Here is a 27,025-nt window from a genome sequence, read left to right as displayed (position 1 = left end):
TTACGGATTTCGGTCCGCTCAGAAACACGACTACGTTAATCATGACTTTCATTACTTGTTTGCCAGACCTTGTCTTGCTGGGGCGGTTGTCCTGCGCAACAGGCAGCGGCCTTCTCAATTTGCTGGTCTGGGTTGAAGAGTCATCATAATACATGTGGTACAACCACCATTCTAATTAATATGCATCGCGGGGTACATACTATCGTGTGAAAACGTACAAGGCCAGGCTAGGTTTGGTAGAATTCGGTCAGGATAGGCGCCGAAGAGGATGAAGATGTGAGCTGTCGTTGGAAGTCGGAAGGATCGTGGGGGTTGCGCAACGTCATTGGTCCCTGTCACCACCTACGAAAATCATCGCCACGGTCGAGAGAATCCCAACCAAAACCTGTATGTAATATACATTGTGAGCTGCACAAGAAAGGTATGGTGATATCGATGTGGCCATGTAGATAGGAAAAGGCGAAGAGCACGAGTTGAAGTTGGAAAGAGCAAGTGGGCTCCCATGTCGATAGGCTTGAGTACAAGCCGACAGTATGCAAGTAAACTACGACTACAAGGCTATCCGAGTACTCATTTCATGCGAGTGTGACTCGATTAGCGCTCCAAGTACGTCCTTTTTTCCCGTTTTGGGTGCGGCGTCTCTCACCTCGTCGCTTCACCTTGCGTGTCCGCGATTTCTGCGTTACCGTGTCAACCTTTATTTTACCTTGACGCCACGCTCACTCTCGTTTGATAGCTTCTCATCTAGCTTCCTAACGCTTCTCCACTCAAATTTTCCAACTCTCCCTCTTCTCTCCTTCCATCGCACGACTGCTACTTCTACTTCACACATCTTGCACTTCAATCGCCCAACGCCACTGTCGCAATATCGCCAACACTCTTCAAGATGCCTATGTCCTGTAAGTACCCCAGGGTAGACTTTGTGGTCGTATTCTTGCATATAGTTGGCTGATCCCGCATCAAGGGACTCCCGAGAACGACCGTCTTCTGCTGCTCAAACTCATCGAGACGCATGGCATCTCAGTCGATTCCAACAAAATTGTGGCAGCATGGCGTGAGTACCTACGCTCAATTAATATCCTGGGTCAACGCATGGCCTATTTTCCGGCGCGATGGCTAACCTGCAACAGCGGACGGCGGCACGAAGCCCACGGCTCGCGCGATCACTGAACGCTTTGTGAAGCTTCGCCAGTACGATGCTCCCCAGTACAGAGTCGCTGTGTCTCATACATAGCCGAGCTGTACATATACCCAATTCTTTTTACTCTGCTGACTTCGTACCCGCGAGTATAGGCAGGCCGGCATCAAGGTATCCATTACGCCTGGCGGTGCCTCTGGCCGGCGCAAGGCTCCCGTCTCCAAGTATGCGACGCCGAAGAAGCGCAAGAACAAGGATAGCAGCGACGAGTCGGATGCGGACGATCAGGCCACCGAGAACGAGAGCCCGACCAAGAAGCAGTCTATCCAGCGTTTTAGCGGAGGTCGTGGCCGTGGTGGCGCCGTGCGTGGAGGTCGTGGCGGACGTGTGGGCACGCAGAATGCTAGATCCCCTGCTGTCCAGATAAAGTCCGGTATGTGCAACGGTATAGTATCATGACAGATGCTTGGATGTCCTGCGCATGTATCGCCTATCCTGGAGTAACACGCAGTATTCAAAATCCTGTTCCACTGCTGTGGAGGCTTTGAAAGCAGAATACTGATCTCTGTTCAGAGTACTCGCTCTCCGATCTCCCGCCCGACCCTTTGGATTCAGTTGACACGTTCGCACGCGACGCTGCCGAGGCTGCGGAGCTTCGCCATACTTCCCAGCAGAACCCCTTCGCGGGCTTCACCTCGGCTGAAATGAACGGCGGCATGAACGGCGGCTTCCAGGGATTTGATACCTCTAATGTTCATCGTGGTCTGGATGGACTCAGCATGACTAACGGCTTTGCCATGGACGATCCTTTCACCGCGCCCACCCACCCTAGCCACGGCTTCCACAACGACATGCCAACCTTCGCCAACGCCATGCAGGCCACCGGCGGTGGTGCAATCCCCGTCAGCCGTAATAGGTCCACCCGCACTGCCTCTGTCCAAGCTTCTGAGGGTGTTGCGGCTGTTCTTCGTCGTCAGAAGGACATGGACAAGGCCGATGGCGAGAAGTCAAGCGGCGAGGATACCCAAGCTTCCGAGTACTACGATCTCGACAATGACTACATCTAGGCTGGGTGAAAAAGCAAGTGGCCTACGCCAGCTTCATGGTATCGTGGTATGATGTGGCATGAAAACTTTTGGGTCAGAGCTATCAAATGGGAATATCTTTGATGAAATCGATGACGGATGAATGGTGCATGGTTTGTTCCTACTGGCTAAGGTTGTTTATTTGGGTACCTCGTTTTACCTCAGGACAGGCCGAAACAAATCTCAGCTTTCCGCTGCACAGTGCTCAATCTTGCTCATGTTAGTGCACTGTGTTACCTGAGGATAGGCCAAATCAAGATTCATATTCCTCCATTCCATGTCTGCTAACTCTAACTCTTGATAACTCGAGGGGTGACTCGTGCTCTCTTGTATCCCTAGCCGTGGAGGCTCTCAGTACATCCTCACCGCCTATGTATTTTCTTCGACAACTGCGCCAATGCCTCTGGTACTTGACCAGGGATAGCCTCGAAAGCAGCTCCAACAGGCCGTCCTAGTCCATCTCCCGGATGTAACAAGAGCGCTTCTCTGCCGTCATAGTAGAGGGGTCTTTCTTTGGTGCGAAGTCCGGGCCTGTGGTCCTTTGGGAGTGGATGACGTCGATGCCTACCGGCGTGTTCAGTACTGGGATATCTCGGGCTCATCTTATGGAGGAGCACTCACTCCGTACCTCCTTCATCCTCTTCTCCTTCACCCACTCAGAGAAGCTGATCGCGATCTTCTCAAGAGACTTTCGGGAGATCAGAGGCAGATAAGCGGCGAGAGCGTATCTTGACTCAACTCGAACCTTGTCCACGTCGTCAAGGTCTCTGATAGAGACGGTCCGCTCGTACTCGATGTTGGTCATGAAGAGGTCTAGTCATGTGTGAGCGTTTGTAGGCAGCTCGTGTTCTGGGTGCGGCATTGTACTAATTATTGAATGCGCTGGGGTGGCTGGTAGCTTCGCTGGAAGCGTTGAGGATGAAATCGGCGAGGGCGATCATGCGGTCGGGGCTCGAGGTATTGCAGAGGAGAGCGGTTTTCAGCATGTTCGTGGAAGCGGCCCAGGTAACCATCTTCTTTGCGACGTCGGAGGTCGGGATGCTGAGGCTGTGCTTGGAAAGCTCGACATGATCAGGGTTGGTAGCGCTGAGATGCACTGTATCTACAAAGTCTTCGACTGCGAGTTTGTTCGGTCCTACCCTTTGATGAGTTAAATTGGCTGTTAACGGTGGCTTGACAAGTTAGTTTTCGCAGCCGTTAGTCTTCACTCGTCGCCCGGTCTGTCGACTATCTGTCGCGCGTTTGCTTGTCACCCAGACACTCGCAAACCACCCATCAACTCAAAAACACGCGCACGGCTGTCCAACTCATCTATCTCGACTTCGAAGGCTGCACTTGCCTTCTCAATACAAATGGCGCACAAAGACCTTCTCAAGAAGGCCTTCCGTAACAACTTCATCCGCAAGTCCGTCGCCGACCTCAAGTCACTCGGCGCAAAGGAAGCGCACCCGAAGCCTCGCCATACCAGCTCCACCAACTTGTTCTCTCGTACCGAAAACGATGTCCCGGATCTTCCCACTCCCCCAATGAGTACAGAGGACTCCGACGCACAGAAGGTTACCGAGCACGAGCACAAGACTGACGACAGCGCTTCAAGTCTGGTGGCTGCTTCCGAAGCCGCCAAACCCTCGCGCGAGAACGTCGCGGAGTGGCTCCAGACCGTTCCAAAGGACCCGGCGACGATGTCGTCTACGGAGATACGGGTAGAGATGGAGAAGGTGTGGCTGCAATTCTTGTCATGCTCAAAACCGCTCCAAATAACACCAAGTAGGCCGACGCCGATCGCAAAGCTCAGATCTTGCGCAGCCACGAGCAGCTGCTCCGCGACCACCGCGACCTCGTAGTGGCGTCCGAGAAGATGATCGTCTCGCACCTCGATACGATTGAGACAGCCTTCGCTTTACTGGAAATAATGGATGCGCTCAGTTCGCATGCTGAGCCGATGAGGCGGGAGATGTTGGAGAAGAAGCAATTCTGCGAGAAGAAGCTGATAGACTTGTCGCCTGTGAGGTCCAGGCTGGAGACATTGAGGGCGGGGAAGGGGTACATCTGCCTAGACGCTGATTGAGAGAGAAGCATCGGTAGCTTGGCTAGAGGAGGTCTTCAAAAGGACGAGGAAAGGAATCTGGGTGGTCTTGATGTTCTGCACTCAGGCCAAGGAAATTATTTCGTACAATCGCATACCAGTTTTCGACAGTACTGTAACATCTCACTGATAGAGTAGGAAAAAAAGAGTAAACTGCTCTCACCTACAGCGGTACAGGTGAAGAGCACATCATAGTCCAACTGATTGCGCATAGCGTTCAAACGGGCCACTCTCTTTCTTGGAGCCGCGCTCTCCAGTTCCTTCCCACTCGACATGACGCCCGACAGTGCAACTTACTCCATCCAAACTGCTCTGGCACAGCTACCCTTGGTAAGACCTCGCGATTGGTCCACGAAGACCTTCTGAACTCAGATTATCGCAGGAAGCGAACATGGTGGCCCATCCGGCATCTCCCAGCGATCCGACTGCGTCCAACAACGCCACTCCGGTCCCGAAAGAGTAGCCCCGGAGCATATTTAATGTCATTGATCCCGAGGAATTGTTGGATCAACTCAGGGTAAGTCAAGACTAAGACCCTCGAGAGCCAGTGGAAGAGCTGACACGCGAGGATTATCAGGACGAAGCGGCCGTGAAGCTACCCGCCTGTGAGAGCTAATTGATCGAGAGACAGAGCAACATGGCTGTGAATCTCTTGCAGATGTCGGCCAAAGCATACGACATCCGCATGTCGCTTCTCGAGCTGACTACCTGCCTCGAGACCCGCTTCTTTCAGTATGTGCTGATCAAGAATCTTGAGATCGACAACCGGAAGGCGCAGAGCGAACTGTAAAAGGCTGAAGTGGACTTGCTGCGACAAGAACTACGAGCGTGAGGCAGAGAAGGCGGGTGATCATGGAGAGGACGCATCGGGTGAGGAGATGGAAGCCGGCGGTGGACGGAACGCCTAGTTGATGCTGGAGAGTGGCTTGGCTCAGTCGATGGGAGAAGTTGAAAGAAAGTGACACTGGTCTGAAAAGCTATGTAATCATGAGAAATTATGATAGGGCGTTCTGGACGTGCGCGTAATGGTCGCGAATTCGTCGATGCCTACCCGCCTCATCGTAGCTCCAGATCGTCAGAGGGTTCATTAGAATTATATCTCATGTCTATTTCGCAAATACTCGTTCGGTGTGTAGCTCCGAGCGACTGGGGGAAGAAGGGAATTCGCTGTCTCGGCAGCCCGTGTGTGACAATGATATGCGAGTGAAGTGTCAGATGCGGTGTGACAGGTGGCGAATAGCGACGAATAACCGCGCCCAGCGCACAACGACGCGAATCATCTTGTCTCGCCCCCGCACAAAGGCCTTTACTTGCGCATCACTCGCTGAGAGTAGGAGGTCAGTTGCACTGCAAGCAAGCGAGGTCGAAATTGACGCACTGCGCACCTGTCACGCTTGGCCATTCACAGCTAGGCACGCCCTTAGTGCTGCACATCGTTCCTTCCCAAGCGGGCTGTGTCAACAAACGCTCGCACCACGGCCCCTCTTTAACACTGTCGCCCACCTGCAAAATGCTCCCTCACTACCTCTTCTTCTGCGCTGCAGCGCTTCCACGCGCGCGCAACCTCCCAGGATGAGGGAGTCCGACAGCCTGACGCTCGAGAATGGACGCGTCCTGTCATTTGCGATATACGGCTCACCCGTTCCCCACACCAGCGTCTTCTACTTTCATTCCTTCGCTTCCTCGCGGAAAGAAGCGAAAATCTGGCACACAGCTGCCGCGAAGCTGGGTGTACGCCTTGTCGCGCCTGACCGCCCGGGACTCGGCAATTCAAGCTTCCAGCGGGGCCGCACGTTCCTGCACTGGCCGAAGGATGTCATCGCCCTTGCGGACCACCTTAAGATCCGGACTTTCTATGTTGTCGGCTGGAGCGGCGGTGGACCCTACGTGCTTGCTTGCGTGAAGAGCATTCCGAAGGATCGTCTTGCCGGCGCAGCAGTCGTCTCTGGATTATACCCGACCTCTCTTGGAACCGCCGGGATGATGTTGGGCCTGCGACTGATGATGCTGGCTGGACCATGGATGAACGGCGTCGTCAGCATGGTTACCGACATTGTGGTGGGCAAGGCTGCGCGCAACCCAGACCCAAAGGTCTACGAGGAAACCCTGGCGAAAGCAATCGACGGCAGGCCCGAGGTCGACAAGCGAGCGATGTTGGATGAGAAGAATTGGCCAGGTTTCTGCGAGGGCACAAGAGAAGGACTCCGACAAGGCGGCCAAGGCACGGCGGTAGAGAACAAACTCAATGGTAGTGCCTGGGGCTTCGAACTTACAGATTTGAAGACCGGCGAAGGTGGAATACCCTTGACCCTCTGGCATGGGACGGAGGACATCAACTGCCCTGCTACGATGACGATGAAAGCGAAGGAGCTTCTGCCTGGCGCGAAGCTGAATATGATGAAGGGCGAGGGTCACGTGAGCGTTGCGTTCAATCACCAGGAAGAGATACTGAGGGAGCTAATTGGATTATTGGACTAATGGGTAGTTGATGTGGGCACCATTTTGTGTCACATCCAGTCATGACGATAATGATTGCGGCATGAGCTTATGAAATCAGTTGTCTGTATAGCTATAGCGATGTCCTGCGCCAGGCTGCTGACGCAGTTTCCAACATTCTTTAAGTTCAAAAGGTGATCTTGAGACCGCCCTATAGTTGTTGACCTGTAATACAGTGGCTGTGGCGACGGGTGACAAAGGACAGCCCACAAAGCATCCACCTAGCCAATACGCCCCATCAACCACCGGCCACCTATGCCCCAACATTCACCTACTCAGGACACGTCGGCATATTCGCATCCCCTCCACAGTTCCATGTGCACCCGATCAACCCCCCGACCCCACCCTGTGCACAGATCTCCTTGCAATTCTTGCTCCAAACGCAGCGTCGCTGAACCTTCTCCCCCGTGCCCTCTTTTGTACCACCTGGTGTGTACTTGGTGCTTTTTGCAGCATCCAACTTCGAGTCTTTCAGATACTCGTCATGGCTGTGCAGTCTGCAGTTGCGGCCAAGCTCCTCTAAGTAGTTTTCGTGCGAGTGGAGGCGGTGCCTCTTTCCGTCTGCCCCCTCCGCAGAGTCAGCGCTTCGATAGAAGAGCTGCCATTCTGTTTTGGCGTCAGCATGGTTGGAGTCGAGGTCGATTGCACCATCTGGTGACATATAATGGGCGGCGGCATCGATTTCTTCTTGGGTGTGGGGAGCTGGACCTGGGGGTAGGTACTCGTCGTGGCCTTGCAATCCCTTGCCTTTGCCCTCGAGGAGAGGGGGCTGCTGCCACTTATCTTCTGGGATCTCGAAGATTTTGGTGTCGCGGATGAGGTGAATTGTCTTTTTGGCATCACCCGTGGTCAACTTGAGGTCGTTTGCAACGGCGGCGATGCTGCTAGGATGGGCATCGCTGCTTTTGCGCTCAAGGATGTAGCTCTGGGCATCTTCGTGGATCCACGGCCGTGGGACAGACATGGTGGCAACATGGGTGATTGAGGTTGCGGCCACGGCGAAAACAATTGTGAGATGCATCCTAGACGTGAAGTTGGGTCTGATGGTACAGGCGTGGTTTTGTGCTGCGTTGTTTACCGTGTATCTGATGAAAGATGAGCAGGAGGCAAAGAAAAGAAGAAATCTTATACATAGACTGAAATGGAATTTTTGTCAATGGTGAGCTGGCGGGCCTTGGAAACGTGGTTTGGGGTGGTCTGGGATGGATTGTTGGGACGGTACACCACGAGTAGTAGCGATTCCCGGAACAGTGGATTCAGGTAGACAAAGAGAACTACCCTTGATTCGCTAAGCTAACATAAGGATTCACTATGGCAGCCCTAGCATGATCAGCATGCACCACTGTAACTCGTGAACCCGTCCTCTATATCTTGTACGGCCGGCGTGCATCCAGCTGGGGTCCCTAAGAGCTTACTGTTCTCGGGGACGCTGTTCCCCCGATGTTCCCCTTCCAGCGGCTTTGCCATCTGAGTTTCCCACTAATCTAGGATTGGTTTCAGGCATTACCAGGTTCAGGTCGTCCTCAGAGGTATAATCCAGGGTTGTGACGCTCGTTCCGCGTTTGTGTTCACCCTCTGACGTTGGGTATTTGTCTGACCTCAGAGCTTCAAGTATACCTTCCCTCAAATTCTTCGATAGGGGACATTTCTTGCTCGCTCCGGAATAGCGAGCGATACGCGGACGTAAGATTCGCTTTATGGGCTTCGGGGCGCGCGTTGGGGGTGATGGTCCGAGTTCATCTTTCAGGAGAGTTAGTTGGCATGCAAAAACGACTTTGATCGGTATGCACTGACCAGGAGAGATTTGCGATACCTCTACTTCTTCTCTTGTCATTGGGTTCGCGATGAGCTCAGTCGATTTTCTCCCTTTGCGCTGCGTTGGACCAGCGCTCTTGCCGTAGCATGCGCGCCCCTTCGGTGGCATATTGACAGATTCTACTGCCTGTTACAGAGATATAGAGTCGGTGATTGACACCAAAACTGCTAGATGCTTCGTATATATACCGAAAAACCCGAACCTCGGTTTGTTTACGTCGAACGCAAGACATGATTCGTCAGAGATTGGGTTGCACAGCAGGGACAGCAACCCGCCGACGACCATACATCCGCCGCTCATAGGGCCAGGATGAAACATATAAACTACGCCATGGAAGGCGAGAAGAATTTGGACATTGACAGATTGGCCTGATTGGCCTGGTCGTTTTCACATCAACGAAGGTGCGCGGGCTAACGACTATCATTCTTCTCGGCGAACTCAGACCTGAGGACAGAGGCTTCCTGTTGCTCTAAAGTGATAATACAAAACACTATGGGCTTCTTGTTCTCCTATTCAGAAACTAGAATCTTCCATGAACCTGTGGTCCTTCGGCAAGAAGGAGGTTGGGGCTTAGCTGGACTCGTGGAATAGTGTGCAGCGAGACGACAAAACGCCAGCTCACAGAAAGCCATGCGCCATTCTGTGGTAGTTCCACTCCATCGCAAGAGCTTTACGACAGGGCTTACTCTCAGTCAACCACATTTGTAGTGATGCCACCGAACGGTCTGTTGATATCGCGGGGCAGAACGAAACACGCTTCTCACTGGCTATGCTTTATCTTCGTCACCAAGCAACTCTTCCATCGTCAAAACTAGCTGAGATCACCTTGCAGTAGCGTTCTTGAAGAGATTCGCCATGTACCCGCACAAGTTTTGTTGTCCTGGCTCTTTAGAGCCTCCCATATCTTGTCGTTCGCTTCTGCTTGTTTCTCGCCCTCTAGTATGTACTTCTGTGCCAGGTCATGAACTGTAACGCAAGACTCAATGAACTTCGGGGCGTTCTCAAGCTGCAACTTGTGGGCTTCAGCCAATGTATCGGCATGGCAGTCGAGTAAGGTAAGCCGCACGGTCTTCTCCTGACTCACGCGAGACTGTATCTCCAGCAATAACTCTTGCTGATGCATCTCGAGGCCCTGGAACGCACAATACAGCTCTGCCTTCTGCTTTTGGTCTTGAGCAAATACGTTCTTGATCTTGACGACCATGTTCCCAGGCAAAGAAGCAAAAGCAGCATTGTGGGAAACGCGCAGTTTCCTGCGTCGTTCAGTTCGCATTTCTCTAGCCGAACCACAATACTAAGACGAGTGCAAGCGATCGACGTGTCCCCTCCGCTGACGTGACACACTGTACTGGTGCTCGTAATCTAAAGCTGTAGGAGACACTTACATCTTGTTCGCCTATCATCTTGGTGACCTCCGCTTTATGTTGCTTCTTGATGGCGTCCAACTCAACAGCATGCGGTTGCTTCAACTTCTTAACCTCCTCAAGGTGCGCGGCAGCCAATGCCTCCATGGCGGAGCCTCTAGTGGCGACGAGAAGCTTCATCTGCTCAGCCATTGTCGCGAAGTCGTTCAGCAAGTTGTTCTCTTCCTATCCTTTCGTTAGCACCGCATATATCCTACGCATAATACATACCTTCTGCGCCTGTCGAATGTCGTAAAACTCAAGACGCATGTTGTCTACAGCCGTAGCTACAAGTAGTATGCTCGCCCTGTTTGAGATGAAATATGGTTTTCTTTAGGGCAAGAGGTGGACGTGGAAGTGGTGAGTGAGTCAGGCGCGACTTCCTCGTTTGGAGGGTGCGTTGACACTGACGCGCTAACGGCTTGTTCTCTTTCAGACTTATCACACACGTCGCCATTGCATTTTCAGGAAAACTGGGCATGCCTCCATCATCGCTAGGAGTGACCCCATAGACTTGTGTTTTCATTGCTTGAAGAGGTGCCGAAGGACAGTAGAGAAATTGAAAGGACGATAAGTGAGGAAGCGGTATATATGATAGACCACCGCAGCTTCCGCACAAACATGTATGCGACACAAAGCCCTTTCCAGCGATCTCTCGGACCCACATGACCTCGGTTTGCAAAATGTTGTGTATGAAAGCCCGCCAGTGCCGGGTCTGGATTCCATCGAACGCCAAGACCCTTGTTTTCGGAGCGCTTAAGGCCCATATTGATACCACCTTAACGGCCGCACCTTTTGTACATCCCATAATCGCTCCCAGAGGTCTTTTGTACCACACGATTACTCCACTGGTACGGTATGGGATACCTCATTTTTCTTCTTCAGGTCATAACTCCACCACTCCACCCCGCCCGCACCACATACATCAGTTTTGGTACCTCTTCAGACACGATAAGGCCAGAGGATTAGTTTTCCACAGTCCTCATAGCGCGATAGCAAAGTTTTTTAGTGTGCCAGGCAACGCCCAAAAATATCACTCCCTGTCGAAGTTTTGTTTTCCCTCCGCCAGATACAACGCCATGAAATTCTTTCCAGAGGCTTCTAGTCCACGAACCCAGGCACACCCCGTGTACGAGTTCAAGCATGCCTTGGATATCCCAAGGTCAGTCATCGTGTAGAGCCTAAGACCACATGGCCTCCATAGTCACAAAGTGAGGGGATCTGGCTGACAAAACACAGACGAACCCATCATGCCTTATCCAAGGACTTTTTGTCCCTCTTCCGAACACCCGCATCAGTAAATATCAAGGATCCCCTTGGTCCAAAGCCCCAGGCGTCTCCCATCGCGGCGGATTTCATTCATTTTGATGCAAATATTCGGTTCTTGGTCCGCAACCTGCACACACTCCATATGCGCTTCTGTTGGGCCATTTTAGAGCCATAGGACCAGAAACTCTCATCGATACAATTTCTTCGTGATTTGTGTCTCTCACGTCTCACCCAGACTCCCCATCACTTGTACTGAATGTGGTTTCTGATCCACGCCCCCAGCCACTCCATGAAGAACCTTGCTGGTTTTTCCACAGCCCATCTCTAGTTCAAGGAACTGTGTAGGATCACTAAAACGAGAGGAAGATGCGTTATATGGACGAGGTTTAGTTGGCGGATGCTACGACGACGCCGGCACGCTCTCCATGGTCATGAACGTAGAAAACTGTATGCGAGAAGTGATGGACACACACAACGAAGCGGCGATTGCCGATCTATCGTTCCACCTCCAGGGATCCCTATTTGCTCCTTAAGTCATGCTTTGAGTCATAACCCCAACCTTCAATGTTCTCATAACGCGGCCAAGAGATCCTTTTGAGACACCCCTTGCCGGTCATAGAAGGGTGCAGAGTCTCCAGACCGCGCCGAGAAGAGTCTTATATGTACGACGCTCTGTGGAAGGACGTTGAGACAATGTCACTACGCTTTCCATAAGTATGAAGAGGTTTTGGTGCGGGAAAGCGCATGGCGCTTTACCGGTAGGTATTTTAGTCCGCCGTCTTCCCTTCAGACACAGCCATCAAGATCTTAGGTTTTCTTTTGTAGTCCACCCACTCTCACCCGATGGCTGTTGATGATTGAGACTTTTAGTCTCTCATAATCAGAAAGACAGAGAACTGCGTGGAGTCTCCAGATCGCCTCGAAAAAGCCTTGTATAGACGCTTCTCTATGGAAGAGTGTTGAGACGGTGCCACCACGCTCTCCATCGAGCACGAATCCCAGGGCTCTTCGTGCGCGGGACTGTGTAGAAACACATCGTATCCCGAACACCCTGTTATTGAATACTCTATTAGACCGATCCATTGTATCCTCGAGTGTTGTTTTTTAATTCGCTTCCAGGCACTCTCATCGTATCCTGACGCTACGATATTTTAGTCCACCACTGCATCCACAAACCCATGGTCTTCTACGTTATCTATTTTACTCGCCTCCGAGTCAGATCGGACAAGTGTGACGAGTCTCCATTCGCCAGAAACGGCATTACATAGACATCTCTCGGCAGAAAGCAGGTGGGACGACGGAATGATCAGACCCAGCGCAACGCCCGCCATGATCTCGAGCACGAAGCGTTTTGGAGTGCCAGGAGACGGCAGAACCATCCAGAGTTTCGGGGGGGGGGGGTTGGATTCCTCCCTACCACTCCCATGACATTCATTTTGTTGAAATTTTAGTGCTTACCGAGGCGCATCCATCGATCGGGCGTGGTATGATTTTAGACCACAGCCTATGCAAACCACATGTAATTTGAGTCCCCAACCTAGGCAAGACACCATACGGATGTCGTGTGCGTCTTTTGATGATACGGCGCCGTCCAGACACACGCATGATGCTTAATTCCGTCATCTTCAATTGCAACCCGGACACCCATGGGAAGCCCGCAATGAGGTTTTTAGTCACACCACCATGGCAAGGCAGCACCCATTTTTTAGTAACTCAAGGCCAGGCAAGCTTAAAGACTCACTAGAGCGCGAAATCAGCGGCATTATATACACACCTTCAGACGACGCCACGACGATGGTACCCATCTCCACCAATCACCAAAGCTTCAAACCCCAGCAGAGGATATTAACACTCGAGGCCGACGGCCACTCAATTCAACTTCTCGCTCTCGCTACTATGGGATGCAGTATCGCACTCAATCTCTTCGCTTCGCTTTGCTTCCCGCAAATATGCCACACAAGTAAAACGCCCTCTAGATGCCATGTCCAGACTATTCGAAATCCCGTCCCGCAGGACTCTACTTGCCAAACAAAAGAAAAAAGCCAATCATTAAAGTCGTTTTCCGCACCCTCAACCGCCATCTATCTTCCACCAAAGTAGTCCGTCCTACCCTGACCCGTCCGGTCCGGACTATACGGAGTATACGCACTACTCAGCGGGGTATGCCCACCCATCGGCTGCGCGCCGTGCAGCAGCATCGCGTCGTCCCTCGCACTCGTGTTGCTGACCGTGCGGCCAAAGCCACGGCTGTCGGGGCTGGGACTGTACTCGCGCAGATTGCTCGGCGTAGAGTGATAGCCCGCGGGGTACGTGACGCCGACGCCGGGCTCGTCACGGTCGCTTCCCCTGGACATTGGACGTCCGCGCTCGTTGCCGCCCATGACCGTCGACGGTGTGCTGGGGCGGCTGATAGTTGACGGGCCGTAGAGGGAGCCCGTGTCGCCGCCCGCCTCGTCAGCGAACTCGGGGCGGTTCTTGAAATTCTCGAAGTCCATGTTGGACTCTGAGACGAATTCGAAGGGACCTGGCGACGCGGCGGCCTTGCCTGGGTTTTCCTTGGACATGCGCTTCATGCTGTAGACGTCGCTATAACCAGCGGTGGCGCCGAGATCGCCGTCAAGGCGGCCGCGGTAGACTTCCGCGAGGAGGTGCTTGCTCTTCTCGTGCACCATGGGCACGGTGAGCTTTTGGTAGAGGGCAGGGTGGCCAAAGCGGACGGCGACGCGATCGCGCCTGCGGGATTCCTTGTCAATCGGCGGAGGGGCCTCGACGCCCTTGGGTGTTTCACCCTTGGTGTAGTATTTGATGGCACTGTCGAAGGTGGCCTTGCAGTAGAATTTGAAACCGAGCAGCAAGAACGGGATTGGAGCCATCGCGCCAAGCATCATCGTTCTGTCACCACCACGAGCGGCGACCATGAGGGCGATGATGCAGTTGGAGAGGAAAGTACCGACGAGGAGGCGATTGAAGATGGTGCGCCAGTAGAGACCTCCAGAATCGTTCTTGGTCGCGAAGACGTATCTAGACATGTCAGCTGGAGGATGCGAATATAAGAAAGTCAACTTACAGCAGAAGGTATTTCTTCATGGAGGAGTCGACTGCAAAGTAGAATGCAGTAACGACCAAGGTGATGGGCTGGAGAGATCCGAAGCAGAGGGCAACGGTCGAGTAGAAAAGGAAGTAGTTGTAGTAGCCTGCATAATCGAAAGGCGGAGGAGCCGTCCGCTGGATGAGCTCACGCGGCGTCGGATTCAAGAACTTCCTGGAGAAAGATCCCCATCCAAGGTTGACAGCCTGAGATAGGTCGATCGCAGCACCAAGGTTACGCTGGATGAGCCAAGTTACCCAGAAAGGGGAAATTCGGCAGAGAGCAATCATGGTGTTTACAAGCGGGTGGACCTCGTTGATGATGTCGTACCACTTCATATTGTTCTTAGTAGCGAGATCCACGGTGTTCGCAATCATGCTGAACACGGCACCAAAGAGCGAAAAGATGATGAGATTGTTGATGAGAAAGAAAGAGTAGAGCTTCGAGATGACGTGTCGTTCACGGGACGTTTTTGAAAGATCGCCCGCTTTAATGGAAAGGCGGCGGAATATGATGGGCAGGAAGTAGTAAATCAGCGAGGTCAAAGCCGGTGCAGCAATACCTGAAAGAACAAGTAAGCACGGGTGATACGTTTCAGCAATCCTTGGATACGTACCTTGCACAATTGCCCATGTTTTGGGATTGCTCCTGTATTCTTTATCGAACTCCGGCCAAAGGGAAGCAATGTTGTTCAGCTGGGCAAGAAAGACGGCAATAAGGGCGTTGGGAATGAAGTACAACACCGTAAGCAGCGTGATCCACAGACTATTGACAAACTTCCTCCAGCGCCGGGTCTTTGCGTCCAGGGAGAGGTTCTTCCATATGATGTCCTTGGGCCTCGGGGCAAGCTGGACAATGGCACCCTTGGGCTTCTTGCTCCGCGCGGCGTACGCTACTGTGTGTGCAGATTCAATCGTTTCGTAGCTGGCAAATCCGTAGGACATTGCGTCGCGCTTGTCTACGGTCTCCCTGACGTTCTTGATTTCAGCCTCCAAACGCAGAATCCTCGCCGTCAAATAATCAATCGCATCCACCTTTTCTTGTCTGCCGCCAAATTCCGGATCTTTCTTCGAAGGTTTGCAGAGTGGCCGTGTTGCTGGCAGGCTGGCCGGATTCTTCAGATATTTTGCCAGGACTTGCTCCAGCTCAATGACGGCCTCCTCGTGAGCTTCAATGAGATCGGGTAAGTCCTTGACGTTTCGACCAACGGCTGCACGCGGGACATCGGGCGTCGCCTTGATGCTGTCGGTGATGTCGACAATGCCCTGGTCGGTGCGCAAATTCCTGGCAACATCCGTGATCATCAAGGTCCGCGAGTGGAGGCTGTTCTGGTAGTCGGGGCTCTCCATGAATTTTCTCCGCAACTGCAGGATAGCGCGATATGTCCACCAAAGAAAACCACAGACGATAAGATCGAAAGCGTAGGCACAGACCACGAAGGCCCAGAAAGGCTGGCCAAACAAGAACATAGGTGTCATCGTAAAGATGATGCCAGAGATGGACTTGTCTTGGCCGACATCGCTGGCTTTCGCAAGGTTGACGGGTAGTATGATGCAACAAGCGACTATGGCGAGGCAGATGAACATATTGCGCAACATGCGAGCAATGCGCAAAAAGACGGTGCCGTCCATGCCAATCATGTGCATATACTCGTGCTCGTTGGTCTTGAAGACAGGGCGGAACCAAGCAAAGAGGCTCTTGTCCATGGGCGGCGGTTTGTGCTTGTCGTCGGCATGGCGGAGGCGAGGCGCGTACACGATATCGTTCCATGGCCGGAGGATGCAGAAGGCGAGAAAGATGGCGGCGGTAATGCCCAGTGAGGTGCCCAGGGCGGCGACAATCGAATTTCCTGCGACCTGTTCCTGTCAGCATTCGCTCGCAGTGGACCAGTATCTCGCATACCTGACTGCTGAAGGGATCCCTCATGAGGTCGAAGAGCTTGTCTCCCAAGCTTTTCTCCTCTCGCGGGAACATGCCCCGCGAGCTCGACGCCATTGTGAAGGTTGGATGTGTATGATTGATTGCGGTGTGGAGGAAGCAGCGAGCGTGAATCGGTCGGAAGGTGCGCCGATGTCGTGTACCGAGGGAGTAGGCGCGAGGGACGATAGAATTCAGAGCATGCGGGCTCCCTGCACGTCTGCTTCTACTCAATAGCCAGCAGCGTGCCCAAAATAATTAGAAAGGCTATGTAGTGTACGGAACAAGGCGAAGGCGTCGAGCAGACAAAGGGTCAAACAGATGTGCAGCGTTCAGCGAGAGTGGGATAAAGAGTGAAGGAAGGACTTCGCTCGATAGCTTCGTGCACCCCGTTGGCACGATGACGGCGCATCCCTGTCGCATCCCTGTCGCGCCCAGGGCCCACGCGGAGCTGCCCATTCGCCATTCGTTGGGCGGCGCGCCTACAAGGCGCCGTTGTCCCTTCACGACGCAATTATTTTTGGGCTGCGGTCGCGACCTCGACGATCGCCGCGCCAAAAGCTACCCTGCGTAGGGTCTAACAGAACGTTCCTTGTATTGATTTTCTACAAAAGTTGTGATGCGAGCGCGTGAGTCTTGAGCAGCACACCGCGTGGTCTCTGCCGCTAGCCGCACTGTGAGACAACTCGCACAAACGCCGCCCGGCGTCTCTCGAAACAACTGGGCAGGAGATTATTTTCATGCGCGACAGTGATCGCTGTCCATTGGCCACAGCGTTGTGAAACGGCCCGCTGACGATTACGAGGCGTGCCTTTCTTCCGTCCTGGTCCCAGCATTCCAGGACCCTCTTCCGCCGCGCCGGAACAGCGGGTACGTATCTAGCGGTGCGCTGCACTCCAGGGCTGTCAGGAGACGGGGTCCGCTGTTCGGACTCTTCCCGCCCGTCCAACGTGGACACCGATTCTGCAGCGTCGCGACACGCGAGCAATACGATCGCACGCGATGGCGAGTTACGCTGGGCAGCAGGTCGTAGTTTTATTGATTTTCGTTGTCTGGTGCAAGCGGGGTGGCAATATGTGCGACATCGCCTCAATCGGGCAAGGGATGGATGCACGAGGCCACATTCTTGGAAAGGAATGATGGGTGTCGGAGGAAAGACGTCATATGCTGGCCTTAGCCCGAGTGCCGTTCGTTCTTGCAATTACGCCCTCTGCCGTTACTGTGCGAGTGTGCCCTACACTGAGACGTGAGGTTGACTTCGGGTTTACGCCGTAGGGCTGCTGCTGGCAATGGGCTAGTCGTGGACTCGAGCGACTTTGTGCGGTCACCTGGGCAAGAACTCATCCATATCGAATGCCATCACGTGCATTGGTATTCTCCGAAGGCTACATGACTTAGAGAGATGTCTTTTCGTCCAACGTACGATCTTAGAGAGGTAGGAAATTCATTCGGTCTCCTTTCCACTGTCGAAAACATGCAATAATTATAACGTTACATTATCTATGCACTATCAACTATGTAGTGACACTCTCCCATTGCAGTGCCGAAAATCCTGGTATAATAACCCGTACTAACCCTACCATACCCAAAAGCGCCACAGCCCGGAGCCCCAAAAATCAGATATCCAATTGCATACGCACATCGTCCCCCATCCTCCATTCATCATCCCTCGCTGTCCTCTCCAGCGGCGTATGCACATCGTCTTCGTCACTCCTCCGACTTAGGTTACTACTTGTACTCGTCGCAATCGTTGCAGCAGTGGTGTCGCTACCACCCCTACTGCGGCTCCTCCCGCCCCTCTTCTTGAACCATCCGCGCTTGCTCTTGTTGGCCGCGGCATCGATGTCAGAGGTGTAGTGGTCAGGGTTTATGCTCTCGGCGACGGTGGTGTCGGTGCTGGCGATTGCGCTGGCGGCTAAACTGGCGATGGTGCTGGGGTTGGAGCTGACTTTGGTTAAGGTGGTGGACGCGGTAGAGACGGAACGTGAGTGAGCCGGTCGCTTTGAAGAGGGTGTCGGTGTGGAAGGCTCTACGGCATCCGCAATGGGATCGAGGCGGGGAGTGGGGATGGGAGTGATGTCGGTGGATGGAGTCACCTCCACGAGCTCAGCATCGCGGTACCACTTGCGTCGGCGGGTGTAGCGGCCCCATCCATCTTGTCCCCTTCGTCCATCTCGCCACTATAACGAGTTAGTTTACTGAGATGATATGCTTGAGGACACGTACTTTGTTATCGTAGTAGATCCACCCAGCTTCCTCTCCAGATGTGGCTTTAGCGCTTTTCGCATCTTTCTCGGCACCGTCGACTTTCCACTCGCTGCCTTGTATCCACCTCCACCTAGCCTGCCCTCCTTCCACGTCAGGAAGCTCGAAGTCTTCTTTCGGTGGCACAGGATTGAGATGCTCGTCAGTCCACGCGGCTCGCTCGTAAGCCAGCATAGAAGACGTCCACCCGATGCCTAGCCATCTCCTTTGGTTCTCGTAAATGCTAAAGGTGAATCGAACACCGGGCGAGTCTGGCCGTCGCTTGGCGGCCAGAGAGGCGGCGACTTCTTGAGCACTCTTTCTCCTTGGCGGGAGGGCTGGGGCACCGTCCTTATTTTTCGCTTCAGGATCCACGTCGCCAAAGTTCAAACCCGTAAGGAAGACACATATTTTGCGTACTGTCCGAGACCGCCAGAGGATTGCGCGCGAGACGCGGGCGGGTCGGGAGTGCCAGCTAAGCACGACGGTACCAACGGCCAACACTATCCGCTTCGTGGTGAGTATGTAGAATGGTGGCAGTGTTAGAAGTATCCATATCGGCAAGACGAACAGTATCCGAACAAAGAGTAGAGTGAGCGCCGGTCTTGTGGTTGCCGAAGTCGCCGTCCTTTGCGTGGAGAGGAAGTCTGTCAGCCGCAAAAATGGGTCAAGCAGAATGCTGCATCGCGAGGTGAACAGCTTCAGGCTATCCACAATCTCCTCCAAGCTCTTATGGTGTTTGATATTGGTCTCTGACTCCGCCCTGCTGTGTCCTTTCTGGCCCTTCTCGCCCGTGAAAGAAGTAGACGAAAGCGGGGAGTATCTCCGCGAATACATGCCCGCGATCAGGCCTATTACTAGCACGACAGGTCCTGCATATCGTGTAATAGCGTCACCATATAGCACCAAAGCCCAGAACCCAGCTACCAGAAGGAAACTTTCCCACGGATCGCCGGTCGTCCATGTCAACAGTCCGACAAACTTGTTCAGCGGTAGTATGAACGGATGCGAGTATGCCAACACGCGCGTAATCTGCGGCGGTGTGGCGGCGAGCAAAGGGCTCTTCTGGTGTACTAATATTGCGGATCGTAGCTTCGTCTGCGGTGTGGCTTGCCCTAGGGTAGAGGGAGAGAAGGCAGCGTATGTGGGTGGGTTCGGGTCTGGCGTGGGCTGCGGAGACGCATCGTTTCCGGGTCGGGATGGAGTGGACATATGTTCTAGCCACGGGGTATCTTGGGTTGTATTAGCATGGCGTGAGGTTCGCAAGTGTTGATGTTTGAGTTTGCGGAGTGGACTTGCCAAATGCTGCCATGCATGGAGAGAAGCTGCGTCATAGCCGATAGTGGCTCGCTTGTTTGCGCCAGTGTGTTGAGTGCGCAGTTTGGCTCGGCCACAAATAGGAGCGACTTGGTATAGCTGAGTTAATTCTCGGACTGTTTAGACGGTTCGAGAGCATGTGTTAGAGAGGCGCGATACAGAGGCTTAAGGTGTGGGTTCCGCGCTCGGAACCGCGGGCGGAGTGCTGTAGCGCATGTGAAGGCCACGGCCGACAATCTTAAGCCGCTATGGCAACGAAAGTATGATTTTGACAAACGTACAGGGCCGCGCTGAAGAGCTGAAAGAATACCCTGTGGAAGATACTTGCTTTCTACCAATCCATAACCAGACATTTGAATATGCAGCTCTGGTTGCTTCCCTTCGGTATCCGCCTTTGCGATCGCGATATGATTGGCTGTCGGCCTGAAGATCACGGGATCGACTCTGGCCCGAAATCGCGCCGAATCTTCAGAAATTCTAGGACTCCCCTTCACGCCGCCGCCTGCGCTCTGGTCGCAGCATCCATCAAGAACCCGACCGTGGTTGCTGTCAATACGTCCCACTCCGCTTCCTGTCCCTGAGTCGCTAAATTCTATTACAATGGCATGTATCTCGCCTCCAGCGGCTGCATCGTTTGACTAATTGCTCCAGGCCCATCGCATAATAACACAAGTCGTCTTCACTGGCGTTCGAATCATAGGTCGCGCCGTTTCCGAATCGTACCGTCAAGCTGCCGCATCCCAGAAATATGCCGCTGCGGGCCAGAAAACTGGTGGTGGCTTCTCATCATCGACCATCACCATGGATGAAGCTTGCAAGATTCTGAACGTCGGGCCCTCGAAAATGGGACAAATAGACGAAGCCTTTGTCACGGAGAGATTCAAACGGCTATTCGACCTAAACGATCCCAAGAAGGGTGGCAGCTTCTACCTGCAGAGCAAGATCTTGCGAGCGAGAGAGCGCATTGAGCGTGAAGTACAAGGGTTCAAGCAGATGGCAGAGAGGGAACAGGAATTATCAGAAGGGTTCAAGCCTAAGTGGACGAAAGATTCCAAATGAGATGGATGACGCAGAAGTGATGCGACTGCACATACCCGTTCGATCGGCGAGCCCTGGCCATAAACAGCAGACCGTGATATTCTGTTTTCCTGCAGGCATTAGATGGCGTTTGGATAAAGGCATAGCATTGGGCGTGGCGCTGGTGGAGAGTTTCGGCCATGGCCCTGAGTGTGCCCGCAAGAGAGGCATGCAGTGACCACGGGGATTCTCCACTCTCCGCTGTATATAGGTCCTATTTCCATGGGCTTTGTATTATATACTGTACCATCGCGCTTCTAGAACCAAGAGCGACATGCTGCTCAAATGCATAGTTCCATCAAGTCAGGATACATATGCAAGGAATACTCGGTTGTTTGTGAGTTCAACTATTTGAGATTGATCATTTGGCCGTACTGTCCAATAGTGTAATCATGGTGCTCACTCAGCAGAGCGAGCTCGAATGGACCCGACGCTCCTTCCCCAGTGTTCGCGTCACTGCCGAAGTGGCGCTATCCGCCTTGGCAAAAATAAAGTGTTGGACCTAAAGTCTTTGTCTCATTCCACACAACCAAACCGCCACGCGCAATCGACCAACACCACCCCCAGTAACACACGACACTCTGTTGTTCATCCTCAGGAAACAATATCAGGCGACATCGAAATGGTGGACACGCGTCGCAATCGTCCGCCGCCGCAGCAAAAGCGTCGAGGCGGACGCAATCTGCGAGATAGGATGACTGGCGGCTCCGGCGGCGGTCGCGATCGCAACGGAGGCGATTCATACAGACCCGGACAACAACAGCAGCAGCACGGTAGCGCTCCTAGCAGGAGTGACTTCACATTCACCAGCAATACACAAGGTCCCAGCTTCCCTCCTGCGCCGCCCCCAGAGCGCGCAGCGCGTCGCAATGGTGGGCGCGGGCGCGGCGGTCCATCCAACATGCATGGCAATCGCCCTGCCACGCGCAGCGGTGGTGCTCCCCCATCTCATTATCGCGGAGGCAGACGCAACAACCGGGGAGGCTTCCGACCTCAGGCGGCACACGAACGCGCCCTCCTCCAGACCCGCAATGACGACACTGAGCACTTCCTTGGCGTAGAAGCGAAGTCGAACAAGTTCCGTGATCTAGCAGAGCTGTCAGATGATGAAGAAGCTGATATGGATGTCTCTGACGACAGCGATAAATCAGAAGGTGAAGTCGTTGGAGCCCAGAGCAAATCCAAGGCTGTCCGTACGCAATCGAGCAGTCGTGCAGATGGTGACTCTGTGCCCAAGTGGTCCAACCCTGACCCATACACTGTTCTGCCGCCTCCCGAAGAGACGACCGGCAAGAGAATTGACTTTGTCAAGCTCATTCGCAAGGCTAAGAACGAAGCTGCTGAACAGAGCAATGGTATCAACGCCGTTGCCGCCAACGATGATTTCATTTCGTTCGGCGACGATGACGATTTCCAATCTCCTGCAGCGCCGCCTAGTGTACTTGCATCCCAAGCCGAGCCTCTGCAAGGCTCGCTCAATGATGTTGCAGCTGCTAGTTCGGCTCTGTCTGCAGATGTGTGGAGTAGGCACGCAGGAGACTCAGCAAATGTGCCAGTGAGGCCTCCACTTCCACCTAGCAGTCTCCCCGCGCGGCCTACGTTCACGAGCAGCTCCGCGAGCAGCTCCAGAAAACGTAAGCATCCTGCCGATTACACCGGAATGAAAGACGTGTGGCAACCCAAAGATCACAAAGAGCCCGCGCCTTGGGCTTACCGTGAAGACTACGAACGTCTTCGAGACCAACCCGAGAAATTACTTCACAATGAGATATCCGACTTCTACGACTTCGTAGCACCTTCAGACCATGACAACGAGGTCCGCATCGACTTGATTCGTAGGGTTCAGTCGGTTATTGGTGGTGAATTCCAGTCACACCGGGGTAGCATCCGCTGTTTCGGCTCGTTCCCTGTCGGTCTATATCTGCCAACGGCTGACATGGACCTTGTCTTTGTCTCGGACTCACACTATAATGGCGGACCTCCAAAGCTTCAAGCTGCCAAGAATGCCATGTTTAATCTTGCCAAGAAGCTGAAATTCAACCAGGTTGGCTATGAAACTTTCGTCATTCCGAAGGCACGGGTTCCCATCATCAAATTCAAGGACGTTGCGACAGATCTTCCGGTTGACATTTCATTCGAAAATAAGAGTGGATTAATTGCACAATCTACCCTGGCCAAGTGGAAGAAACAATTCGGAGATCATTTCACCACCTTAATTGCCCTTACAAAGCAACTTCTGGAAATGTATGGTCTCAACGACAATAGCACTGGTGGCCTAGGTGGCTTAAGCATCTGCTGTCTCGTTGCGAGCTTCTTGCAACTCCACGAGTTGCCAGAAAACCTTGGTCAAACCTTCCTCCAATTTCTGGATTTCTTTGGCAACAAGTTTGATTACAGCCGCGACAGGATTGTAGTCGATCCAGCAAGCATTGTTCGCAAAGTAAGTACCGCCACTACTTTTGCGATCACGCCAAGATACTAACGTGCTAAAGGGACGACATGGTGTTGATGGCCGAGAGGAGCGAGCAGACCGTTTGTCCATTCAAGATCCTAACGATCCAAAGAACAACATCTCTGGTGGATCATACAAAGCCGACAAATGCTTGGAGCTATTTTCCTGGGCTCATAGAGTTCTTGTCGAACGCATGGACACGATCCATATGCGTACCTTCCATGAGATTAGCATTCTCGAATCCGTACTCGGTGGCGATTACTCCACCTACATGAAGCAGAGGGAGCGCATGCGGAACATACGGACACAGTAAGTCCAGAGCAAATGGAGGCAAAATTAAGAGAAGGGATAACGCTTCACTATGCAATGGACTGAAATGTCGCATGTGGCATCGTGCCGATCTCACTGTTTACAGGCTAGAATATCAGAAGGTCGTCCCTCAGTCGGCTGGACCCAGGGTTGGAAAACAAGTCACGGAGGATGGCATTGAAGTTCCAGGAGCCGACTAGAAGTTGGGAACCGATCAATGTCCCATCCTTATTGACGACTGATTCGAGGAGTTACGGCGCTCACCCCCGGAAGCGTTGAAAGGCTTTTACGATCATGATCAACGGTATACCCCTTACTGGCGCAGGTGGAATTGCTTGTTTGTTTGTTTGTTTGTACAGCTCAGTAACTGCCTCGGCAATAGTGGGCTTACCGTGCACAGCTCCAGGGCCGTCATCACATCTTATTTGTGGTCGTTACGAGCGATAATCTCAAGCATAGCGGCACCTGGTCCACATAGATCACGGCGTCGAACGGTCCGTCTCGAGACTCCGCGGTTTCTATCCCCCAACTCACTCTCTACGATATCGACTTATACCGAGCATCCTATACACGTTGTTGATTCCGCCCCCGCGGATATACAATTGGGCGCAAACGTTCTCCTCGATGTCGTAACCCGCCAAAAGAAACAAGCCGCGGACCCGAGCGGAACGATCGCGACCGATCATAAGGCCGACAATATGCTTCATCTTGTACACTAAATATCATGACAGTAGACTTCGGTCCTTCTTTTCCTCTAGCCTCGGCTACCCTTTTCTCTTGCTGTCTCTTCTCCGGGTTCCTTCCTAGTCCCTTATGCTTTATGGTGCTAATATCTTCGACGTGGAAACTTGTTGCTAATCTTGCTGCTAGACTGCAACACCAGAAGATGTTTAGTTTTTCTCGGAGGCTACTCTGTGGCTTTGAGCCTCCTCCACGATCGAAACCACGGCTCTAGGCGAGACGTGCCTTTTCTCATTGAGCGGTCACGCTGCTGGCGGGCGCTTGAGGAGGACGAGAGCAGGTCATCGAAATCCGCTCCCGCGATCTTCCCCTTTGTGCCAGACCTGCACCCCAGGGAACAGGCACTAAAATATCATTGGCCAAATATACCTCTGTATAAGTTGAGCGAGGCGTACTGTCCGACATAGCTGCCCCAAAAGTATCGCCTCAAAACTGCACAGTGCAACATGCCAGGCTGACACCGATATTGCGGCATGGCCAAGTCACTGCCACATCTGTCACGCCCGGATCTTTCTGCTCACCGCGAGTTCACTCCAGGATCGAGCCGCAAAAGTTCGTCCAAGGCAGGTACCTAACACCACTATGGTGAACATCACGGATCCCGCATACATAGCACTTTACAGCCGCGAGCCGTTAACATTCTTCCAGCCTGCAGCATTGTCACTCTACACACACTCACAGTGCTTCTCACGTCCAAAGCTACAGCCATGCTATCCGTAGGTCGTTACTAGAATGGGTACTTCGATCCCTCTTGTTTTTCTGTCGGGATAAAACAGTATTCCCAAGTCACTGATGAGGTAGTCTGGACCTTTTACCACTGTTTGTCTTTCCCGCGCTTTGGCTTGTGCATTCGCGGTTGATACTAGTTCAGATAGCCCAGCCGTATGCCCAAGTGGGTGACACGCAGGAATGGTTTTGACCAGTGGGATGGCCAGCGATCCTCGAACAATTATTATGATCATCACCTCTGGCACATCAGCAGTTGTGTCCTGTTTATCGTAAGAACTTCATTACTCCATCGCCCAGATGTCCACATTCGATGCATCGCTAACTTAATACAGGCTTCAGCGAAGCGTCTTTGTCCGCTATACGGTTAGTGGGTACTACGACCATCTTTCGCAGTCATGAGCAAATGAAAGTGATTGGGCTCCGCTCTACCAACATCATGTCCGATGTCAGGTGAAACGTTCAGCCCCATCTCAACCAGTCCGCACCAATTTTGTCTATACTTGCAAGTCCTGAGTCCCGCCCTTGCGCACACCCGTCAACCACTGCCAGATTTACCTTCTTGATTTTCAGTCTTTCGTTCAAAAACGTTCTTGTTGCGATTGACCCAACTCCGAGATTGGGTTTATTGGAAGAAAGAAAATGTCGGACCTAGACCGCGAAATTATACGCGAGCAACTTGCAGTATATCCTGACAACAAATTCGGCTTCGTGGTATATCGTCTCGCTTATAGGGACGACTCAGAATGGGCGCGTTTCATGGACTGGCTTAACAGACGCGTACGTCAAGTACTCAAGAACGAGGGTGAAGATGATTTGTTTACGCACATCGACTGGACAGTCCAGGAAGATACGCAGCTGGAAGGCGCGACCACGTCCCAGGTACGCTCGTAAGTACTACACCGCATGCACTTCCCTAATTCCCGGAGGCTCTTATAGGTGGCTAGATGCTTCCAGCAATGGATGCAACAGAATTCCAGCACCAGGAAAGCCAAGTATGAGCCAGATCCTCGACGGAGAGCATGTCGAGTGGTTAATCAACGTCATATCGATCGAGCTCTGCGAGACATAGACCGCGCGGGCCTACATTGATCTGATATCCATAGACGAAGAAGACGAGTATACTAGTGTTGCCTTGCGAGCGATCTTCCCGTGGGCATTCTCATTGCTTGCAGGGCTGGGTTGGGAGGGTCTTGGTACCTACTGGACCGGAAGATATTTTCGATGAATAACCTGTTTCGTATTGAATTGTTATAGATTGATTTCCATTCCTCTGAGCTCGCTTGACATTGTTGCTTTCGTCACCTGCACGTTAAGCCTACACAAACGGACAGGCGCTTCGAGCAGTGGGTTCAGCAGGATTCTACAACAAGGATACCTGCGGAAGGGCCTGACCCCCAACGAAGAGCCTGTATAGCTGTCTACCAACACTATGTCGATAGAGCTCTTGAATAGATGGAAGCAGCGGACCCAGACGACGAGCGAGCGAGGGTACGTTGATCTGGTGTCCATAGATGAAGAGGAAGGGGATACCAAGGTGGCTCGTTGTCGATCATTACACGCGTACTTCCATGCTTGCAGGAGTGGGTTGGGATGGCATTGACCTTAGAACGCATGATGTATTCCATTCGTGATTGATGCTCGGTACACATGTGTAGGATAGCTCCAGCTGGGATACTTGTTGCCCCCGACGGACACTCATGGTTGTGAACCAATACGAGACTCAGCTCGGTCTCACCTCGATGATCCTCATAGGCATATGATTCCTTTCGAATCTCTTGTCTTGCTCGCTATGATTGGAGTCGTTTATGGGAGTCCACATATCACTTCGTGGGAAGGATAGAAGAATCAGGGCACCAGC

The 27,025-nt window shown here is 52.8% G+C and overlaps 11 protein-coding genes across 11 annotated transcripts; 6 read left to right on the top strand and 5 right to left on the bottom strand.

The window, feature by feature from the left end:
* Positions 1-892: 892 nt before the first annotated feature.
* CC84DRAFT_1256905 (uncharacterized protein) lies at positions 893-2,205 on the top strand (the record flags this gene model as incomplete). The annotated part of the gene is made up of 5 exons (XM_018184678.1): positions 893-899; positions 965-1,054; positions 1,131-1,206; positions 1,294-1,571; positions 1,712-2,205. The coding sequence occupies 5 exons, from the start codon at positions 893-895 to the stop codon at positions 2,203-2,205; spliced, it is 945 nt and encodes a 314-aa protein (XP_018038315.1).
* A 469-nt stretch (positions 2,206-2,674) lies between these two features.
* CC84DRAFT_1214506 (uncharacterized protein) lies at positions 2,675-3,028 on the bottom strand (the record flags this gene model as incomplete). Its single annotated transcript, XM_018182634.1, has 2 exons — positions 2,675-2,787; positions 2,845-3,028. The coding sequence occupies 2 exons, from the start codon at positions 3,026-3,028 to the stop codon at positions 2,675-2,677; spliced, it is 297 nt and encodes a 98-aa protein (XP_018038314.1).
* Positions 3,029-3,575: 547 nt separating this feature from the next.
* CC84DRAFT_1214505 (uncharacterized protein) lies at positions 3,576-4,291 on the top strand (the record flags this gene model as incomplete). Its single annotated transcript, XM_018182633.1, has 2 exons — positions 3,576-3,941; positions 3,995-4,291. The coding sequence occupies 2 exons, from the start codon at positions 3,576-3,578 to the stop codon at positions 4,289-4,291; spliced, it is 663 nt and encodes a 220-aa protein (XP_018038313.1).
* Positions 4,292-5,788: 1,497 nt separating this feature from the next.
* Positions 5,789-6,911, top strand: CC84DRAFT_1161990 (alpha/beta hydrolase fold domain-containing protein). Its single transcript, XM_018177879.1, has one exon. It carries the CDS (start codon positions 5,882-5,884, stop codon positions 6,785-6,787), a length of 906 nt encoding a protein of 301 aa, XP_018038312.1. The 5' UTR covers positions 5,789-5,881; the 3' UTR covers positions 6,788-6,911.
* Positions 6,912-7,076: 165 nt separating this feature from the next.
* On the bottom strand, positions 7,077-8,729 carry CC84DRAFT_1203465 (uncharacterized protein; the record flags this gene model as incomplete). Its single annotated transcript, XM_018181831.1, has 2 exons — positions 7,077-7,890; positions 8,221-8,729. 2 exons carry the CDS (start codon positions 8,727-8,729, stop codon positions 7,077-7,079), a joined length of 1,323 nt encoding a protein of 440 aa, XP_018038311.1.
* A 434-nt stretch (positions 8,730-9,163) lies between these two features.
* On the bottom strand, positions 9,164-10,294 carry CC84DRAFT_1203464 (uncharacterized protein; the record flags this gene model as incomplete). Its single annotated transcript, XM_018181830.1, has 3 exons — positions 9,164-9,915; positions 10,007-10,210; positions 10,256-10,294. The coding sequence occupies 3 exons, from the start codon at positions 10,292-10,294 to the stop codon at positions 9,433-9,435; spliced, it is 726 nt and encodes a 241-aa protein (XP_018038310.1). The 3' UTR covers positions 9,164-9,432.
* A 2,911-nt stretch (positions 10,295-13,205) lies between these two features.
* On the bottom strand, positions 13,206-16,470 carry CC84DRAFT_524239 (DUF221-domain-containing protein). Its single transcript, XM_018186629.1, has 4 exons — positions 16,284-16,470; positions 14,998-16,237; positions 14,361-14,943; positions 13,206-14,314 (listed from the first exon to the last, which is right to left on the bottom strand). Exons 1-4 carry the CDS (start codon positions 16,374-16,376, stop codon positions 13,375-13,377), a joined length of 2,856 nt encoding a protein of 951 aa, XP_018038309.1. The 5' UTR covers positions 16,377-16,470; the 3' UTR covers positions 13,206-13,374.
* A 1,317-nt stretch (positions 16,471-17,787) lies between these two features.
* On the bottom strand, positions 17,788-20,024 carry CC84DRAFT_1161988 (Pex24p-domain-containing protein). Its single transcript, XM_018177878.1, has 3 exons — positions 19,842-20,024; positions 18,525-19,774; positions 17,788-18,478 (listed from the first exon to the last, which is right to left on the bottom strand). The coding sequence occupies exons 1-3, from the start codon at positions 19,852-19,854 to the stop codon at positions 17,915-17,917; spliced, it is 1,827 nt and encodes a 608-aa protein (XP_018038308.1). The 5' UTR covers positions 19,855-20,024; the 3' UTR covers positions 17,788-17,914.
* A 145-nt stretch (positions 20,025-20,169) lies between these two features.
* On the top strand, positions 20,170-21,246 carry CC84DRAFT_1161987 (mitochondrial import inner membrane translocase subunit tim16). The gene is made up of 2 exons (XM_018177877.1): positions 20,170-20,462; positions 20,511-21,246. The coding sequence occupies exons 1-2, from the start codon at positions 20,460-20,462 to the stop codon at positions 20,916-20,918; spliced, it is 411 nt and encodes a 136-aa protein (XP_018038307.1). The 5' UTR covers positions 20,170-20,459; the 3' UTR covers positions 20,919-21,246.
* A 384-nt stretch (positions 21,247-21,630) lies between these two features.
* Positions 21,631-23,701, top strand: CC84DRAFT_1086050 (uncharacterized protein; the record flags this gene model as incomplete). The annotated part of the gene is made up of 2 exons (XM_018174136.1): positions 21,631-23,376; positions 23,429-23,701. 2 exons carry the CDS (start codon positions 21,631-21,633, stop codon positions 23,699-23,701), a joined length of 2,019 nt encoding a protein of 672 aa, XP_018038306.1.
* Positions 23,702-25,476: 1,775 nt separating this feature from the next.
* On the top strand, positions 25,477-26,284 carry CC84DRAFT_1161985 (uncharacterized protein). The gene has a single exon (XM_018177876.1). The coding sequence runs from the start codon at positions 25,807-25,809 to the stop codon at positions 26,056-26,058; it is 252 nt and encodes an 83-aa protein (XP_018038305.1). The 5' UTR covers positions 25,477-25,806; the 3' UTR covers positions 26,059-26,284.
* Positions 26,285-27,025: the final 741 nt, after the last annotated feature.

This window comes from Paraphaeosphaeria sporulosa (genome assembly GCF_001642045.1).
Source record: "Paraphaeosphaeria sporulosa strain AP3s5-JAC2a unplaced genomic scaffold CC84scaffold_3, whole genome shotgun sequence".
In the NCBI taxonomy this organism is placed as follows: domain Eukaryota; kingdom Fungi; phylum Ascomycota; class Dothideomycetes; order Pleosporales; family Didymosphaeriaceae; genus Paraphaeosphaeria; species Paraphaeosphaeria sporulosa.
This window is presented reverse-complemented; position numbering and strand designations above follow the sequence as displayed.

Bases quoted from the DNA above. Each gene is read 5' to 3' on its own strand.
- CC84DRAFT_1161990 (XM_018177879.1), top strand. From the start codon at position 5,882: ATGAGGGAGTCCGACAGCCTGACGCTCGAGAATGGACGCGTCCTGTCA.
- CC84DRAFT_524239 (XM_018186629.1), bottom strand. From the start codon at position 16,376: ATGGCGTCGAGCTCGCGGGGCATGTTCCCGCGAGAGGAGAAAAGCTTG. The intron at 16,238-16,283 runs GTATGCGAGATA...TGACAGGAACAG, and splicing joins GGGATCCCTTCAGCAGTCAG to GTCGCAGGAAATTCGATTGT. The intron at 14,944-14,997 runs GTACGTATCCAA...TTGTTCTTTCAG, and splicing joins AACATGGGCAATTGTGCAAG to GTATTGCTGCACCGGCTTTG.
- CC84DRAFT_1161988 (XM_018177878.1), bottom strand. The intron at 18,479-18,524 runs GTACGTGTCCTC...AACTCGTTATAG, and splicing joins GGATCTACTACGATAACAAA to TGGCGAGATGGACGAAGGGG.
- CC84DRAFT_1161985 (XM_018177876.1), top strand. From the start codon at position 25,807: ATGTCGGACCTAGACCGCGAAATTATACGCGAGCAACTTGCAGTATAT.